At 67.9% G+C, this 17170-nt stretch overlaps 2 protein-coding genes and 1 long non-coding RNA gene across 7 annotated transcripts; 2 read left to right on the forward strand and 1 right to left on the reverse strand.

Annotated features, from left to right (window-relative positions):
* Nucleotides 1-163: 163 nt before the first annotated feature.
* Nucleotides 164-12791, forward strand: MIB2 (MIB E3 ubiquitin protein ligase 2). 5 transcript variants are annotated; one of them, XM_057533901.1, is made up of 20 exons: nt 164-478; nt 1887-2042; nt 5777-6033; nt 6127-6298; nt 7469-7575; nt 7679-7873; nt 8019-8161; nt 8265-8372; nt 9357-9461; nt 9546-9708; nt 9810-9943; nt 10050-10198; nt 10283-10439; nt 10532-10692; nt 10795-10921; nt 11016-11249; nt 11672-11850; nt 11936-12123; nt 12227-12292; nt 12466-12791. In XM_057533901.1, the coding sequence occupies exons 3-20, from the start codon at nt 5787-5789 to the stop codon at nt 12702-12704; spliced, it is 2874 nt and encodes a 957-aa protein (XP_057389884.1). In that variant the 5' UTR covers nt 164-478; nt 1887-2042; nt 5777-5786; the 3' UTR covers nt 12705-12791. The 5 variants fall into 5 exon arrangements, with proteins under 5 accessions (XP_057389884.1, XP_057389892.1, XP_057389903.1 ...); XM_057533909.1 differs by having other exon boundaries at nt 8277-8372; XM_057533920.1 differs by having other exon boundaries at nt 12418-12546.
* Nucleotides 4662-7684, reverse strand: LOC130705710 (uncharacterized). Its single transcript, XR_009006063.1, has 3 exons — nt 7331-7684; nt 6379-7211; nt 4662-5289 (listed from the first exon to the last, which is right to left on the reverse strand). It is a non-coding gene; the product is annotated as an uncharacterized LOC130705710 (long non-coding RNA).
* A 1459-nt stretch (nt 12792-14250) lies between the features above and the next one.
* On the forward strand, nt 14251-16743 carry MMP23B (matrix metallopeptidase 23B). Its single transcript, XM_057533922.1, has 8 exons — nt 14251-14569; nt 14898-15034; nt 15106-15245; nt 15310-15477; nt 15858-16022; nt 16123-16233; nt 16317-16443; nt 16521-16743. The coding sequence occupies exons 1-8, from the start codon at nt 14411-14413 to the stop codon at nt 16693-16695; spliced, it is 1182 nt and encodes a 393-aa protein (XP_057389905.1). The 5' UTR covers nt 14251-14410; the 3' UTR covers nt 16696-16743.
* Nucleotides 16744-17170: the final 427 nt, after the last annotated feature.

Below are 17170 nucleotides of genomic sequence, written 5' to 3' on the forward strand. Positions count from 1 at the left end.
AGAGCTGGAAACCCCCACCCTCCCAATCGGGGCGGGACTGGAGCCGTAGCTCACGCCCTCAACCCCGTTACGTCACGGCGCTGCCGGGCCTCCTGGGAGTTGTGGTTCGGGCCCGCCCCCCCGGCCACGGTCTCAGCAGGCTGCGGACTACAAGTCCCGGCAGGCCTCGCGGCGGCCCCAGAGCCCCGAGCGCCGGGGGCTTCGGGCGGCCTTGGCCGGTGGGCTCTGGTGCTGCGCTGTGCGGCGCGGCGGGGCGGCCTGGCTGGTTGGCTGGCTCTGAGTAGCCTAGCTTGCGGGCCGGCCGCCGCACACACTGAGGCCGCAGTCGGCCGGCTGACAGACTCGGCTCTCCTTAGGCCCCCGGAGCCCCCGCGCGAAGCAGGCGGGACGCAAACTTCGGGGCAAGTGGAGGGGTAGACAAGGGCACCAGGGCCGGGGACTGGCAGCGTCGGGGGCCCGGGGCGGCTTCCCGAGGAAGGTGACGAATGACAGGGGCGGGGCGGACCCCAGGGAGTGAGGGGAGGGTCAGTTTCGGGGCGGGCGCCCTGCCCAGCCTGTCCAGCCCCGCCCCCCCGCAGGCCAGCTGCTCGAGTCCAAGGCTCAGCGCAGGGCCTTGCCGTTCGCCAGCCCTCCGACCCCATCCCCGGCGGCCCCAGACCCCAGGGAGCCCTGCAGGGCAGGAGCCAGGCGCCTGGGGCAGCTCTGGGGTCGTGGTCGTGGGCCCGGGAATGAGCCTGTAGACAGCGGGCGTGTAGATTGTGCGTCTTGGCATCTCCCCGCCGCCGCAGGGTCGGATGGCACAGGGCTTGCGCTGAAGCTCAGCAAGGCTCGAGGCCAGTCCGCAGGTCTCCAGACGTCAGGGCTGCATCCCACCAGTCTCTGGGCGGGCGGGGGGCATCGGAACAGCTAGACAGGTGAGCTCTTGAGGGGCTCGGATTCTGTCTGATAATATGTCAGAGGGGCTTTGCTTGTTTTTGAGTGTGTCTCTGGGGTGGTGGGGTGGTACATAATCCTGCCTCTCCCTCTGAGCTCAGAACCAATTGAGGCAATAAGCAAAGGTGCCAGACAGGGTTCTGGGGGGCCCAACGGGGCTGGGGATGAGGCAGCGTGAGAGTGGGAGCCCTGGCAAAGCTGGTCCTTCCTGGCAGGTGCCCTCGTCTTGCCTTCTCACTCTGGCCTGTTGCTGCAGGTGCAACAAGTATCTGAAGGTTGTGCCCCCGCCCAAGGTTGGCCCTGTGCAGTGGCTGGGTCATGACGCCGCGGTCTGCAGGGTGCCTGAGGGCTTCCATCTGGGTGGCCAAGATTTGGGTGATGACCTTCCTCTGCTTCCTACGGGCCTTCCCCCAGCTGGTGTGTTTGTACTGGGCCAAGTCGGGTCTCAGGGCTTCACCTGGCCTCTGAGGGGCCAGACTCCCTGGGCACCCAGGATGGCCACCTCTGCCTTAGCCAGAGCTGCCGCGTGACCGGAGCCTGTGATTCACCAAGTCTTGCCAGTTGACTGTGCCACACATGGGGTGGATTTAAACAGCATCATCAGCCCAGCCGGAGGTGCCAGGGAAGGAGTGGCAGCCTCTGGTCGCGAGCAGTCAGCACGCAACTTTATTCTTTTCAATAAAGGCAGTTTGCCAACTTCCTAGCTAAATGGGATTTCATCTTTGCAGCTTGTTGAAGTTTTTCCAGTGAAATTGTCCAAATAGGGCAAACACCTTATTTCTATACTGTCCCAACATGTGCTTTAGAAATAGTTTTGCATTCCAAGAGCTGGAAGTTTCTTGTGAAAAGAGAAACTGGTAAACCAACAGAGCAGATCCAGGTGTCCACCTGTTTGGTTGAGATGGTAAATGCTAAAAGTGTAAAACTGCCTTTTAAAAACCATGTTTCCCCAGACTTGCTGGCTGGCTACCTGTTTGGTTTGCTGTGTTCTGCGTCGGCAATCGCTTCTAGTTTCCAACAGGATATCTTGGTGTCTGAGCAAACCTGTGACCCGGGAAAGAGCAGCTAAGCATCCGGGATGTTGACGAGAGGCTGGTGTGTGCTGTAAGGTAAGTGCCGACTGCTCGCACCTGGAGCGCTTCAGGGTCATCGTAAACCCTCATAGTGACGGCCTCGGGGCGTTCCGTTGCCAGCCAGGGGTGGCCTGTGAGCTCTGAGGAAGACGTTAGAGTACGGCATTTCTGGCAACGGAAGAAAAAGGAAGAACTCTTTGGGTGAATTTCGCACTGAAACTGGGGTCCCCTTCCTCCCTAGCCCCTCAGGGTTTCTTTGCTGCCCCCCTGCTCCTGACCCCGGTCCATTCCCTGCTGGCCACCCCCTCCCCTCACACCTGGGTGGTGAGGTAGTGACCCCTGACACTGGGCAGGCTGGGGACCTGAGGTCACATGGAGCACGAGCGGCCATCTGCTGGGTCCTGGTGACAACAGCGACAAATACCAGGCACGTGGGGGGAGGAAAGTGGCAGAGAGGCCTGGAAAGCCACCTGGCCTGCTTCACCAGGGTCCTACTATGCTGTGCCCAAGCGCTGAGGTCGGGAGCCAGGAGGGCGAGCAGGGAGGCGTCTCTGGGGGCCCTGCTCAGGCCCCAGGTCGGGCGACGCCAGGCTGGGCGCAGGTGCTGCGGCCGAGGGCCAGCCCCGGGCCCCCCAGGGATGGAGTGTGGAGGGGAGGTGAAGAGAGGCTCCCCAGGCTGTGGGCGCCGCAGGGCGGGATGCTGCTCTCTTCTCACTGTCCTCCTCAAGGGCCACTGGTCTGCGTGGGAGGAACCCCGAGGCTCAGCGTGTCCATTTGGCTCTGTTCCCTGTGGGCCAGTGGGCTCCGGGAGGGACGTCCTTGGGGAGCAGGGAGGTTGCTGGCCAGCTCTGGAGAACTGTCTGGCTGTGCTCAAAATAGGGGTGTGAAGGCAGCAGGTGCTGGTCAGAGGCACTTCTCGTGACAGGCTGGACTTCCCTGGTGCCCTGGTGGAGCCGCTGCTGGCTGGGACTTGGTCCTGTTTTCCCACAGGCCCTGCTGGGCCTCCTCCACCCCCTGTTCGTTCTCTAGCCATTCCCCTGAGGGCAGAGCCAGGCACAGGGCACACCTGCTATCCTGCTCAGGGTGTCCACTCCCCACCCCCTGTCTTGGTGGAGATGGTTCTGCAGCCCGTGACCAGTGGGTCTGTAGGCCGCCAGGAGGGTGGGTGTGACAGCTGGCCAGGCAGGCTGAGGGGCTGGGCTCACAGGCAGAGGGCGTGCCACTGTGGCTGCAGAAGGACCGCAGTGCCAGCTCGTGGGACTGGCGTCCTTTCCTGCCCCTTTCTCTCAGCGTAGGGCCAGTTCCTGGCCCTGCAGATGGCGTGCCCCTTGCTAGCAGGGGTCTCTCGTTGGGCCTGTCTCCCCACACTTGTTTGGGTCTGTGCTTGCCTGGAACGAGGTCCAGTCTGACTGGCTCAACAGGAGCGCCTGGGAAGGGCGAGAGGCAGCTCGACACTCACTGCCCACGGGCCACGACCAATTCTGGAGGCTTCCGGCGGGGAGGAGGGCATGTGCGATCTGGCTGAGGTTGGCAGCCTTGCGTGACAGGGCCTGTGCCCTAAGGGGCAGCGCCACCACTAAGCCACTGGGCCACTGGCTCAGGCTGCGCTGCTCTGCCTCAGTCAGACACGTGTGGCAGCTGCTGACGGAGAGACGCCAAGCAGGAGGCCGAGGCCACACGTGAATGGCCTGCCCTGCGAGGTGGTGGCCCACAGGCCCTCAGCCCTCGTCTCGGGCTCGCTGGCAGTGAAGAGCCACAGGCAGTCTCGTGTGGCCTTCTTGCTGTGGCAGGAAGCACGGAGAAGCCCTGGTGCCCCATATTCGCAGGGGCCAGAGACCACAGAGGGGAGGGTGGCTGGAGGGCGGCAGGAGACGGAGGCGGCGTGGCCCCGGGGGGCGTAGCCGGCCAGGTGAACGAGCAGCGAGTGGTTTCCCTGAGGAGACTGGCCATCGGGTCGGGAAGGCACGTCCTTTTAGATCGTCCACCTGCGTCTGGAAGCCCTGGCGGTCCTGGGAGGGGTGAGGCAGGAGCGGTCACAGGCACGTGCCCAGGAGGCGGGGTGACTTGCAGAAGCCGAGCTGGCTGAGCAGTCCATGCTGCTGAGGATCTGAGGGTCCTTCACTCGGACCCTGGGCTGGGCATGGACCAGGAGCCTCGCCCTGTGGGCAGCCCCCCTCCCCTGCACACCCTGTGCTGGCGCACACCTCGAGGTGGGGCTGGGCAGAGGGTGGCCATCAGATGACCTGTGGGCTCAGGCCTGGGATTCTGAGTTTTGGGCTGGGGGGGGGGGGCGGGGTCCAGCTGGAGGGGTGCCGTGTGGTTTTCCTTCCTTGTTGCTGGCTAAGCTCTGGGCTGGCCTGGTGGCCTGTGGCTTCACTGGGCCACTGGGCGCTAACAGGAGCCAGCTGCACCCCAGCCAGCCTCAGGGTCTCCCTCTGGCATTCCAGGAGCTCTGCAGTGAGACTGCTGGGTGCCCCAGGCCAGCGTCTCCCCAGCCTCGGGGTTCCGATGCTACCTGAGAGCCCGCTCCACTGCAGAGGCTCAGTTTCCAGAGATGGAGCAGCGACTGCCCCCTCCAGCCCTGGAGCCCTGAGCCCTCTCCCGCATCAAGTCCTGTTGATTTAACATCTTAGGCGTTGTCCAAATCCATTCATGTCATAAAAAAAATTTATTGAGGAATCACATATAGAGGCCCAGGTCATAAGTGATCCAAGTTAGCAAAGTGAACACGTGTATAATTGGCACCCAGATCAGGAAGTAGCATGTTCCCTCCGGGCCCAAGCCCCCCGTGACCGCTTCCGCCGCTGTCTCCCGGACTCTAGTGCCCTGGATTTGTCTGTCCCGTTTGTGAACTTTCTATTGGTGGAATCAGGCACGTGGCTTCTTTCCTTCAACATGCGTTTGTGAGCTTTGCTGTGTGTAGTGCAGTGGTTTGTGCTCCCTTGGAGGTAAATCACGTGTCACGACCCAGTTCACCCTTGAGCACTCGGGGCAGGCGCTGCTGTGAACAACGCCACCTCCGTCAGGGCCTGCCTGGGGTGGCCGGGCCACGCTTCTCTGGAGAAGGACCACACAGCACTGCCCACTGGGCTGTGGGTGGCATCAGACCCTGTGTGTGTTAGCTGCTGGGGGCACCTGTTCCAGCGTTTTCCTGTTTTCTCTTGGGTTGTCTGCTTTGTGCATGGGATCTGCAGGCCCTCCGTCCACACTCCAGGTACAGGGCCTTTGTGGCGTATGTGTTGCTGCCTCTCCAGGCTTAAGTGCCGTCCAGCTTCTCAGTTGGCTACACAAAGAAAGTCTGCTTGCTTCGGAAAGTTTTATTGTCTTACCTTTCATGTTGATGTGTGCCATCCTGGTGGCCCCCTGTACGCCAGCCACTCAGAACCGGATCTGCTAGTGCGGGCAGACCCTCCTCCCAGCTGGGTCTTGTCCCCTGGTTCCCTGGGGACCTGCAGTCCTGTCACCAGGATGGCCCCCACACTTCTGCTCCAACTCCCCACAGCGGCTGGCAGGCCCTTTCCAAAGAGGTGTCCCACCCTCCCTCCAGGACGGGCCCACCTCCGCTTTTGCAGCTGGTCTGCCGTGCTGCTGGCGGTGGCCACGTGGGCCCCCTTTGGTCCCTACTGCACAGGCCCCCCTCCAGCCCCAGGGCATTCCCCGTGTTCCACCCCACCCCCGTTCCCATCCATCTCTCCCTGGCAGCCCTCTCAGAACTGGTGCAAGCCCGTGTGGCCTCCTCAGTGTGGCCTGAGTGTGCCCTCTGCCCGCAGGTCTCGCACTATGGAGCCAGACCCCCAGGCGGGCGTGCAGGTGGGCATGCGCGTGGTGCGCGGCGTGGACTGGAAATGGGGCCAGCAGGACGGCGGCGAGGGCGGCGTGGGCACGGTGGTGGAGCTCGGCCGCCACGGCAGCCCTTCGACCCCCGACCGCACGGTGGTCGTGCAGTGGGACCACGGCACCCGCACCAACTACCGCGCGGGCTACCAGGGCGCGCATGACCTGCTGCTCTTCGACAACGCCCAGATCGGTGCGCGTGGGGCCCCGGGGGCGGGGCTTGAGGGGGCGGGGCGGGGCAGAGGGGCGGGGCCGCGCGGCGCCCCCTGACGCTGCCCGCCCGCAGGCGTTCGCCACCCCAACATTATCTGCGACTGCTGCAAGAAGCACGGGCTGCGGGGCATGCGCTGGAAGTGCCGCGTCTGCTTCGACTACGATCTCTGCACGCAGTGCTACATGCAGAACAAGCACGAGCTGGCCCACGCCTTCGAGCGCTACGAGACGGCCCACTCGCGCCCGTGAGTTCCCCCGCCGCCCCGGGTGTGGGCGCGACCCCCGTGCGTCCTCCCCGCTCATGTCCAGGGCCTCGCAAGCGCACCTCTGACACCCGAGCAGCCTTGGTCCCGGAGGATTGGAGCTGCCTCCTGCTGGCCACTCCCCAGGGTACAGGTCGAGTCCTTCCTGAGCCATTTCCTCGAGGAGTGGCCAGGGTCCTGGTCACGCCGTGGGGCCTGGGCTTTGACACCAGTCCCTATCCCTTGCAGAAGGCAACCGTGTCCACTGAGCAGGTCTGCGGAGGTGGTTGCTGTGGCTGGGGCCTTCTCCGGTGTCCCGGTCCCCTCCTAGAGCCAGGCTCCCCAGTGGTCCCCCAGTGCCGCCGTGGCCGGGGCGCTGAGGGTGGCGTGCCTGGGGCGTCCGCGCCTGTGGAGGTGCCGTTGGTCTGGCTGGCAGGCTCCTTTGCTGTGGTCGGGGGGGACCCGGCTGGGCAGGAGTCCACTGGGCTGGGTGGGTGCCCAGAGGTGCACCCCTGTCCCCCGCAATGTTGCCCTCGCCTCCTTGACACCCCCCACACACGGAGGGGAGGGGCTCCACGTCCCAGCCGCCCCCAGCCAGTGTGGCAGCCAGGATGAGCTGTCTGGGCGCCTCTGGCCAAGCCTGCCTTGCTCTCTCCTCTGCTTCCCACGTGCTGAGCTCCCCTGGGCCAGGCCGTGCGCTGAGCTCTGGGGTCAGCTCTAACGGGAGGCAGCAGGTTTGGTGTGACTGTACGTAGAGGGTGTGTGGTGAGGGTGGGCCTGGGGCGCCCTTCTCGCCTGACATCATGAAAGGTCCCCCAGGGACTTTCCTGGCGGTCCGGTGGTTAGGACTCTGCACTCTCACTGCCGAGGGTGCCACTTCAATCCCTGGTCGGGGAACTAAGATCCCACAAGCTGCCTGGCGTGGCCAAATTGGAAAAAAAAAAAAAAAAAAAAGAAAGAAAGAAATAAGAACGGTCTCCTGGAGGGACCTGGGCCGCAGCCCCACTCTAGGCCCAGAGTGTGGAGGGCACTGACCTGTGGGCCTGGGAGCTGGCGGCGCCCCATCCTCTAGATTCCAGGGGTGGGAGTGGAGGAGCAAGGCCGGCAGAGCAGGGGGCCTGCTCCATTGCGTGGGTGTCCCTCATGGCCTGGGACCCACTCTCTCTCTCGTAGGGTCACGCTGAGTCCCCGCCAGGGCCTCCCAAGGATCCCGTTAAGGGGCATCTTCCAGGGAGCGAAGGTGGTTCGGGGCCCCGACTGGGAGTGGGGCTCGCAGGATGGTGAGTGGGGGCCCAGGGTGGGCAGGTGGGCGCTGGGCTGCCACCGGCTATGGCTCGTCCTCTGGCGCAGGCTCAGTCTGCCGGTGGGGCCGCTGTCTCCCAGGAGGGGAAGGGAAGCCCGGCCGAGTGGCGGACATCCGTGGCTGGGATGTGGAGACGGGCCGGAGCGTGGCCAGCGTGACCTGGGCCGACGGCACTACCAACGTGTACCGCGTGGGCCACAAGGGCAAGGTGGACCTCAAGTGTGTGGGCGAGGCAGCCGGTGGCTTCTACTACAGGGAGCATCTGCCGAGGCTCGGTACGGGCGGGCCCCACTGACGCCCACCCAGTTGCTCTCTGTCCTGGCTGAGCCTCACCAGGGGTGGCCCGTGAAGTCACCGAGGGGAGGGGAGGCGTGGGGGCGGAGGGACCCGCGTGAGCTGGGCCTGCCACCTCGCCCCCAGGCAAGCCCGCAGAGCTGCAGCGCAGGGTGAGTGCTGATGGCCAGCCCTTCCAGCACGGGGACAAGGTCAAGTGTCTGCTGGATGCGGACATCCTGAGGGACATGCAGGAAGGCCACGGCGGATGGAACCCCCGGATGGCCAAGGTGAGCCGCCCCACCTGCCGAGTCCCCGTGCCGCCCCTCCCCACATCCTCTGGACCCCCGCCCTCCTGCTCCACCTGGCCACAGCCTCCGTGACCCGCCGCAGTGTATCGGACAGATGGGCACCGTACACCGCATCACGGACCGTGGGGACGTGCGTGTGCAGTTCAGCCACAAGACCCGCTGGACCTTCCACCCTGGGGCTCTCACCAAGGTGCATGGGGGGCCGGGCTGAGCCCCTCTGCTCGCTTCCGTACCCCCTTTAACGTGCTGGCTTGGCCCTGGGAGTGCCTCCCTCGGGCCCTGAAGGAAGAGGGGAGGGAATGGTGGGGTCCAGAGGGGACTAGGTCCAGGGAGAGGGGACCCTGGTGTGAGGCACGGGGGTGGGGGCCGCGGGGAGCTGTTGGAAGCTGGGGCGGCAGGCCGGGCGCAAACATCTGTTCTGAGGGCCAGAGGGGCCTCTGCAGCCTCACAGGCAGGAAGCGGTGGGTTGGGCGTACTTTCTTAGGAGGACAGGGGGACGGGGTGGACCTTGGCCGGGGCTGGGGGCGGGGTGGGCGTGGTGAGAGCTGTCTGGGAAGCAGTATCCCTCGGATGAGGGATGGAGGGGTGGGAGGCAGCGGCGCGTCCAGTGGCGGCGCCGGGGCTGGGGCACATCCGCCTTCAAGGGTGGGGGATGGCGGGGTCATAGGACAGGTGGCTTGTAGAGGGAGCTCTGTCTGTACCCACGAGGGCAAGGGCGAGGAGGCAGCTGCTAGGAAAGGTTTGGGGGTCGGGGAGGAGCAGCCCTGATCCCCTCCGTGCTGTTCCAGCCTGGCTCCCGGTCATCCTGTGGGCCCCCCTCCCCCGAGCCAGGCTAGTCTGGTCTTGGCTGTGCTGCCCGCTCCCCCGTCAGTGTGCAGGGACAGGCCCACCCTGGCCTGCACAGCCCCCCAGCTGGCTTCTGTCCCGTCTGGATGCTGATGTCCGCTGCCTCTCTGGCTGTCACCCGCATGGCTCTGAGGCTAGGCCACCAAGGGCTGCCCTGGTCACCTGTCGCCTTTATCGGGCCAGATCCTCTGGTTGTGCTCTCGGGCAGGGGCTGGGGTCCTGTCCCGGCCAGCCTGTCCTGTGGAGCTGGATGGGGGCGGCTTCCTGCTCTACGGCCCCAGGCAGCCACACCTGCCCGGGGCCCTTCACATGCTTCTCTGTCACTCAGCACAACGCCTGCTCGGTGGGTGAAGTTGTGCGGGTCATTGACGACCTCGACACGGTGAAGCGGCTGCAGGCCGGGCATGGCGAGTGGACAGATGACATGGCCCCCGTGAGTCCCTCACCCCTACCCCCCCACCCCCAGCTCCCTCGCCCCTGGGAGGCCCACCTGAGACCCCTCCCTCTCCCCACCCAGGCTCTGGGCCACATTGGGAGAGTACTGAAGGTTTTCGGAGATGGGAACCTGGGTGTGCTGGTCAACGGTAAGCTGTGGACCTTCAGCCCCTCCTGCCTGGTGGCCTACCGGCCTGAGGAGGACGCCAACCTGGACGTGGCCGAGCGCGCCCGGGAGAACAAAAGTGAGGGCGTCCAGCATGGGCGGCTGCGGGGGGGGGGGGGGGGGGGGGGGGGGGCGGGGCCGCCCCTGGCCACCACCGAACCTCAGCCCTGCCCTCCCCAGGCTCCCTGAGTGTCGTCCTGGACAAGCTTCGAGCCCAGAAGAGTGACCTGGAGCATCCGGGGAGGCTGGTGGTGGAGGTGGCCCTGGGCAACGTGGCCCGGGCTCTGGACCTGCTGCGGCGGCACCCGGAGCAGGCGAGCTCCTGAGACCAGCCCCCGCCACCCCCCACCCCTGCCCCGGCCCCACCAGCCCCAGCGGGAGGGGCCGGGGCTGGGGGCTAACCCTCTGTCCTCCTGGCAGGTGGACACCAAGAACCATGGCAGGACCGCCCTGCAGGTGGCTGCCTACCTAGGCCGGGTGGAGCTGGTGCGGCGGCTGCTGCAGGCTCGGGCGGGCGCGGACCTGCCGGACGACGAGGGCAGCACGGCGCTGCACTACGCGGCGCTGGGGTGAGGCCTGGCCGGGGCGTGGGGGGCCGGGCCCGCAGGTCCAGCCAGTGGGCACAGCGCCCCTCCTGCTTCCTCTCCCGCCAGGAACCAGCCCGAGGCCGCCCGGGTGCTCCTGAGCTCGGGTTGCGGGGCCAACACGCTTAACGGCACCCGGAGCTCGGCGCTGCACGTGGCCGTGCAGAGGGGCTTCCTGGAGGTGGTGAGGGTCCTCTGTGAGCGCGGTTGTGACGTCAACCTGCCCGTGAGTGCTGGGTCCCCTGGCCTTATCCCTGGGGTCAAGGAGGCAGTGGCCAAGACCTTTTTGGCAAGTGACCGCTGGCCCACCACCGGCAGGACGCCCATGCTGACACGCCCCTGCACTGTGCCATCTCGGCGGGCACTGGCGCCAGCGGCATCGTGGAGGTCCTCACTGAGGTGCCGGGCATCGACGTCACTGCCACCAACAGCCAAGGCTTCACCCTGCTGCACCATGCATCCCTCAAAGGCCACACGCTGTGAGTTTGGGGTGGACGCGTGGCCAGCAGCCAGCTCCTGCTGTGCTGCTGGGCCACTCTGGGGTCGCCCCTGACCCCAGACGCGTCTCCCTGCTCCCACAGAGCCGTCAGAAGGATTCTGGCGCGGGCCCGGCAGCTGGTGGACGCCAAGAAGGAGGATGGGTTCACAGCGCTGCACCTGGCCGCCCTGAACGACCACAGGGAGGTGGCCCAGGTTCTCATCCGAGAGGTGTGGATGCAGGGTCCTGGGCCGGCCCAGGGACCGGGGTGTCAGGGCCCACCGGGGTCCCTGGGCTGAGCCTGTGCCCCCCCCCGCCCCCCAGGGCCATTGTGATGTGAATGTTCGCAACCGTAAGCTCCAGTCTCCGCTGCACCTGGCTGTGCAGCAGGCCCACGTGGGGCTGGTGCCGCTGCTGGTGGACGCTGGCTGCAGTGTCAACGCCGAGGACGAAGAGGGGGACACAGCTCTGCATGTGGCACTGCAGCGTCACCAGCTGCTGCCCCTGGCGACTGATGGGGCCGGGGGGGACCCCGGGGCCTTGCAGCTGCTGTCAAGGGTGAGGAGGTGTGACTCTGGGTGTTTGAGAGGTGGGCCGTGGCACCTGGCTGCAGACCCCTGTGTCCTCTGCCCACCTCCACCTTCGGGGACAGCCCTGACCAGGTCCTCTCAGGGTGGGACAGCCCGGGCCGCAGTGGTTTGCAGGAGGTGTCTTCTGCGACCCCAGTCACCGCTGTGTGGCCATTGTTCCTGACATTCTGTGCTTCAGACCAGCCTGGGAAAGGGGGCGGGGCGCCGTGTGGGCGGGGGTCGTGTGTCAGGACCCGGCCCCTCTGCCGGCAGGGGCCTTTACCCGCCTGCCTCCGGCGGCTCCGGGGGTCTCGGGCGGGGCCCAGGCCTCTGAAGCCCGGTGCCAGACAGGCTTCCTCCAGGCCAGCGTTCCCAGGTGCCCGCCCTCACGGCATCTGTCCTGCCACCCAGCTACAGGCCTCGGGCCTTCCAGGCAGCGCGGAGCTGACGGCTGGCGCGGCGGTCGCCTGCTTCTTGGCGCTGGAGGGCGCCGACCTGAGCTACGCCAACCACCGCGGCCGGAGCCCGCTGGACCTGGCAGCTGAGGGCCGCCTACTCAAAGCCCTGCAGGGCTGTGCCCAGCGCTTCCGGTGAGCGGGCGGGGACGGGGGCCGGGGGCCGGGGGCGGGCCCGCCCGCAGCCCTGGGCCCTTTCAAGCCCCCTCTAACCACGCAGGGAGCGGCAGGCTGGCGGGGGCGGGGGCGCGGCCCAGGGCCCAAGGCTGGCGCTCAGTGCCCCCAACACTGTGACCAACCTGCACGTCACTGCGCCGTCCGGGCCTGAGGCCGCCGAGTGCCTGGTGTGCTCGGAGCTGGCGCTGTTGGTGCTGTTCTCGCCTTGCCAGCACCGCACGGTGTGTGAGGGTGAGTGCAGGGGGCTGGGGCTGGGGCTGGGGCTGGGGCGGGGCGGGGCGGGGGTGCGGCGACTGGGTTGGGGGTCCTCGCTCAGCCGTGCGATCCCCCGCAGAGTGCGCCCGCAGGATGAAGAAGTGCATCAGGTGCCAAGCGGTCATCGGCAAGAAGCTGCGCCCAGGTGGGGCTCGGCGCCCACCCCCACCCCACCCCCACCCCCCGGTGTGGGCCGCTGCACCTCGCCCCGCGGTTCACGGCTCCGTCCCCTGTCGTGGCTCACGCTCCTGCCCGCGGTTCTCCCCCAAGCCTCGGGCCTCCACAGGCCTTGCCTCTGACCGGGACCCCTTCCCGCAGACGGCACGGAGGTGGTCAGCGCCGCCCCCGCCCCCGGCCCACCGCGGCAGCTGGTGGAGGAGCTGCAGAGCCGCTACCGGCAGATGGAGGAGCGCATCACCTGCCCCATCTGCATCGACAGCCACATCCGCCTCGTGTTCCAGTGCGGTCACGGCGCCTGCGCGCCCTGCGGCGCTGCGCTCAGCGCCTGCCCCATCTGCCGCCAGCCCATCCGCGACCGCATCCAGATCTTCGTGTAGCTCGCGTCCCCTGCTTCGTTCCGGGGCCACGCCCCGCGACCGCCCTCGCAAGCCCCTCTTCTGTATTTTATAAAAAGATTAATGGACTTTGCGCCTGGTTGCCTGCCTGGGGCGGGGCCGTGGGTCCCCCACCCCGGACCATCCCGACCTGGCCCCCTTCCGCCGTTGGCCCAGCGCTGGCCAGAGGCCCCGCCTGGCCCCTCCCGACCTGCGTGTCCTGCTCTTCTTCCCAGGACTCACGGGTCCAGAGTCCTGCCAGGATCCCGGTCTCTGGGCCAGAAAGGATGGGGCCCGGGCTCGCGGTGTCGTCCAAGAACACTGGTTGGACCGAAACCCCAGCAGCGCCTCCTCCCTGCGCCTGGGGCGGGCTGTGGAGACGACAGACTGGCCAAAGCAGAACCCGGTCTCGTGGCGGGTTGTGCGGTCCTGGCTAAGCGGGGAGTTGGGCGAGGCCTCTGATTCAAGCCAGAAGCCCCGGCAGGGTTTCAGGACCACTGAGTGTGGGAGGTGGAACACGGACCTGGGGAGTAGGGCAGAGCACAGGACGGAGAAGGTCGGTTTGTCGGCGCAAACGTTTAGCCATGGGGGCGGCGGGCACTGCCCTGGTCTGGGCCCCGCGGCCGGGTGCTTTCCAAGAACCACCGAAATGCTCCCCCGGAGCCTCAAGGCTGCCAGCCAGCCACTTGGCGCTGACCCCGCTGGCCCGGCGCACCACTGTCACTCTGGGCTCAAGGCCTGGGTGGAGAACGGGGAGGGCCAGCCGCCCCCCACCTCCCCTCCACCCCCCGCGCCTCCTCTGACTCGGCCCAGCCCCCACCCCGTCTCCCCTCCCCCCGGCCGCTCCGCACCGGCGGGAGGCTAGCCCCGCATCCCGGTTCCCCAAGCCCAGAGGCGCCCTCGCCTACATCCCGCCTGGCTCAGCTCCTCTGCCAGGCATGACCTGAAAGCCGTCCCGTCGAGTCTTCCGCCCCCAGGACACCCGGTCCCCCAGCCCCAACCCAGGACCGTTCAGACTTTGGCCCTGCGCGCGCTCGGCAGGCAGCGCCTGGTGGGGATTCCTGTGGCGCCCCCCCGCACCTTGTGCGCTGTCCCTATCGCCCTCCATGGGTCCTTCCGCTGGCCCCTGCAGGGCCCCCTCCCTCCTGGCACCCCAAGCCTTGCTCCGCAGGCGCCTCCTTCTCCCTCTTCCTCAGCCCGATACTCACTTGCCACGTCCCCTCCCGTCGCATCCCTCCCCTCTCGCGGGGTCCCTGTCAGCCAACGCCTGCAGGGGACGTGTCCCGAGCTGGCCAGGATGGAGGTCCCACTGCCGGGTCTCATCCGGTGTCCTGGGGGACTCCGTTTGGGAGAAAAGCTGCCAAGTCAGTCAACTCCCAGCGAGTTTGGGGACGCGGCTGACCACTTCTGCCTAAGCCAGAGCCCCCGGTGTCCGTCTCTTCCCTGGCGTCCGGGGCCCTCCTCGCAACCCCCCCACCCACCCCCGCCAAGTGACCCCGCCCAGTCGGCCCTGCCCAGGCCACCGCCACCGACCCACAGGCCCGGGTCCCCGCACCCCAGGCTGGAGGTGTCGGGGGTGCTCCCGACAGCAGGCGGCCAGCTGGTTCCCTTCGGGGCAGCCGCGCGCCCTCCCCCTCAGGGCTGTAACCCGAGCCGCCGCCGCCGCGCTGCCCCGCCGCCTGAGCCCCGACAGCGAGTCCGCAGGCGCCATGGGCCGCGGGGCCTGCATCCCCTCAGCGGCGTCGGGGGCCCACGACCGGGCCCGCCTGCTCGGAGCCGTGCTGGGCGCGCTGTGCCTCCTCCCCACGCTCGTGCTGCTGGCCCGGCCGGGGGCCCTGGGGAACCGGCCCGTGGAGAGCGCAGCGCAGGTGAGAGCGGGCGCGGGAGCGGGCGGGTCGGCCCCGGCTGCGCGTCCGGGCCTGAGTCGGCGAGTCCGTGTCCGTTGATGGGGGGGCGGGGGGCAGCATCTGCCGGCAGCTCCGCCCACTCCGACCTGGCCTGTTTTTAGTAACGTTTTTCTTTCTGGCTGTTAAGTAACCCTGGCTCGGGGTGGAAAACCAGAAAATGCCGAAAGACAAAAAGAGAGCCCCTCCCTGGAGCGCGCGCCCTCCCAGCCTTCGAGGCCCTTTTCCTCGCGGCTTGGGGCTTGGGGACAGTCCCTGCTGCCTCCCCACGGGGCACTTGCTTCCCTCGAAGGGAGACGCTGTGCCCGCGACCGCGGGTGTGCTCGCCACCCCAAGCCTTGGCCCGCCGCACCCCCCGGCGCCCCGCAGACGCCGCTACACGCTGACCCCGACCCGGCTGCGCTGGGACCACTTCAACCTCACATACAGGTGCGACCCTGGCCCTGGAGGGGGGGCCGGTGCTGCCTGGCTGCCACCCCTGACCATGACTCCCACCCCAGGATCCTCTCTTTCCCGAGGAACCTGCTCAGCCCCAGCGAGACCCGGCGGGGCCTGGCCGCCGCCTTCCGCATGTGGAGTGACGTGTCCCCCTTCAGCTTCCGCGAGGTGGCCCCTGAGCAGCCCAGCGACTTCCGCATAGGTGGGCGCCGTGCCCCCGCCCCCGCCCCGCCCCAAGGCCCCCTTTCAGCCCCGTGCTCCTGCAGGCTTCTACCCGGTCAACCACACGGACTGCCTGGTCTCCCCGACGCACCACTGCTTCGACGGCCCCACGGGCGAGCTGGCCCACGCCTTCTTCCCCCCGCACGGCGGCATCCACTTTGACGACAGCGAGTACTGGGTCCTGGGCCCCACACGCTACAGCTGGAAGAAAGGTGACGCCGGCCTGGCCTCCCGTGGGGCCCCCGCACCACGGCGGGCGCAGCGGGAGGGCTTTGGGGGGGTCATGGCTGGGATTTGGGATCAGGGAGGCGGGCAGGGGCAGGCTGGGAGGAGGTCGTAAGCCTGGGTTCCGGGAGCCCTGAAGCCCCCTCCCCCCACACCGCTGGAGCCGGAGCTGGAGCTGCATTCCTGGGGGCCAGCTCACCGCCTCGCCAGCCTGGAACACTCTTATCTTCCCACGGCTGCCCGAGGGAGGCTCCCGGCACTGCAGCAGCTGTTCGGGCCTCGGGGGCAAGGCCGGCGGGCGGGCGGGGGGGTGGGGGGCGGCGGAGGGCTGGGCCGGGTCCCGGGCGCTGACCGGCGGGGCCCGCAGGCGTGTGGCTCACCGACCTGGTGCACGTGGCGGCCCACGAGATCGGCCACGCGCTGGGCCTGATGCACTCCCAGCACGGCCGGGCGCTCATGCACCTCAACGCCACGCTGCGTGGCTGGAAGGCGCTGTCGCAGGACGAGCTGTGGGGGCTGCACCGGCTCTACGGTGAGTGCGGGGTCGAAGCGGGCGGGGTCAGGGGCCGGGGTGGGCGGGGCCAGGGACCGGGGCGGGCGGGCCCTGAGGCCAGGCTGCCCCCCCCCTGCAGGCTGCCTGGACCGGCTGTTCGTGTGCGCGTCCTGGGCGCGGAGGGGTTTCTGCGACGCCCGCCAGAGGCTCATGAAGAGGCTGTGTCCCAGCAGCTGCGACTTCTGCTACGGTGAGCTTGGGCCTCTCCGGCCTGCGTCTGGCCAGGGCGCCGGGTACTGATGTGGCCTCCGCCCCCCCACCCCGTACGAGCAGAGTTCCCCTTCCCCACCGTGGCTGCCACCGCGCCGCCCCCCAGGACCAAAACCCGGCTGGTGCCCGAGGGCAGGAATGTGACCTTCCGCTGCGGCCAGAAGATCCTCCACAAGAAAGGCAAAGTGTAGTGAGTGACCCTGCCTGGGCGCCCGAGGGTGGGCGGGGGGACTCGGGACCCTGGCCAGCCCTCCGCCCTCTCCGCAGCTGGTACAAGGACCAGGAGCCCCTGGAGTTCTCCTACCCCGGCTACCTGGCGCTGGGCGGCGCGCACCTGAGCATCATCGCCAACGCCATCAACGAGGGCACCTACACGTGCGTGGTGCGCCGGCGGCAGCGCGTGCTCAGCACCTACTCCTGGCGCGTCCGCCTGCGGAGCTGAGCGCCGCCCGCAGGGCTGAGGATGCTGATAAAGCACTTTCTCTCTCAAGTCTCCTGGCCCTTTCTTGGGAGGGTGGGCGGCCAGTCTTGGCCCACGGGGTGGGGAGCCTGCAGCCAGTTCCTTGCAGGGAGGATGCCGTCCACAGAGACAGGCCGAGAGGGGCTTCTCCAGGCCGGGCCTGGAACGGTGGGTAACCCGAGGCCCGGGTGCCGGCAGCATCACCAGGGCCAGCGCGCTGAGCCAGTGGGGCCGGGGGTCTCGCGTGGGCTCAGGGCTGGGAAGGGGGTGGGCCCTGTGGCTGCAAGGCCTCCCTGAAGGGAGTGGGGTGAGCGGGGGCGGCTGGGGGGGGGAGGCTGGGGGCGCCCGCAGGAGGAACTAGCTCGGTGCAGCTGGGGGCCCCGGGCAGTGACAAGTCCCCTTCTGCCCAAGCAACACCCTGTCCAGCCAGACCGTAGCTGGAGGACTTGCGGGCTGC

This window comes from Balaenoptera acutorostrata, chromosome 1 (assembly GCF_949987535.1).
Source record: "Balaenoptera acutorostrata chromosome 1, mBalAcu1.1, whole genome shotgun sequence".
NCBI lineage: Eukaryota > Metazoa > Chordata > Mammalia > Artiodactyla > Balaenopteridae > Balaenoptera > Balaenoptera acutorostrata.

Bases quoted from the DNA above. Each gene is read 5' to 3' on its own strand.
- MIB2 (XM_057533901.1), top strand. From the start codon at position 5,787: ATGGAGCCAGACCCCCAGGCGGGCGTGCAGGTGGGCATGCGCGTGGTG. The intron at 10,440-10,531 runs GTGAGTGCTGGG...CACCACCGGCAG, and splicing joins GTTGTGACGTCAACCTGCCC to GACGCCCATGCTGACACGCC. The intron at 12,124-12,226 runs GTGAGTGCAGGG...GATCCCCCGCAG, and splicing joins GCACCGCACGGTGTGTGAGG to AGTGCGCCCGCAGGATGAAG.
- MMP23B (XM_057533922.1), top strand. From the start codon at position 14,411: ATGGGCCGCGGGGCCTGCATCCCCTCAGCGGCGTCGGGGGCCCACGAC. The intron at 15,478-15,857 runs GTGACGCCGGCC...CGGGGCCCGCAG, and splicing joins ACGCTACAGCTGGAAGAAAG to GCGTGTGGCTCACCGACCTG. The intron at 16,234-16,316 runs GTGAGCTTGGGC...CCGTACGAGCAG, and splicing joins CAGCTGCGACTTCTGCTACG to AGTTCCCCTTCCCCACCGTG.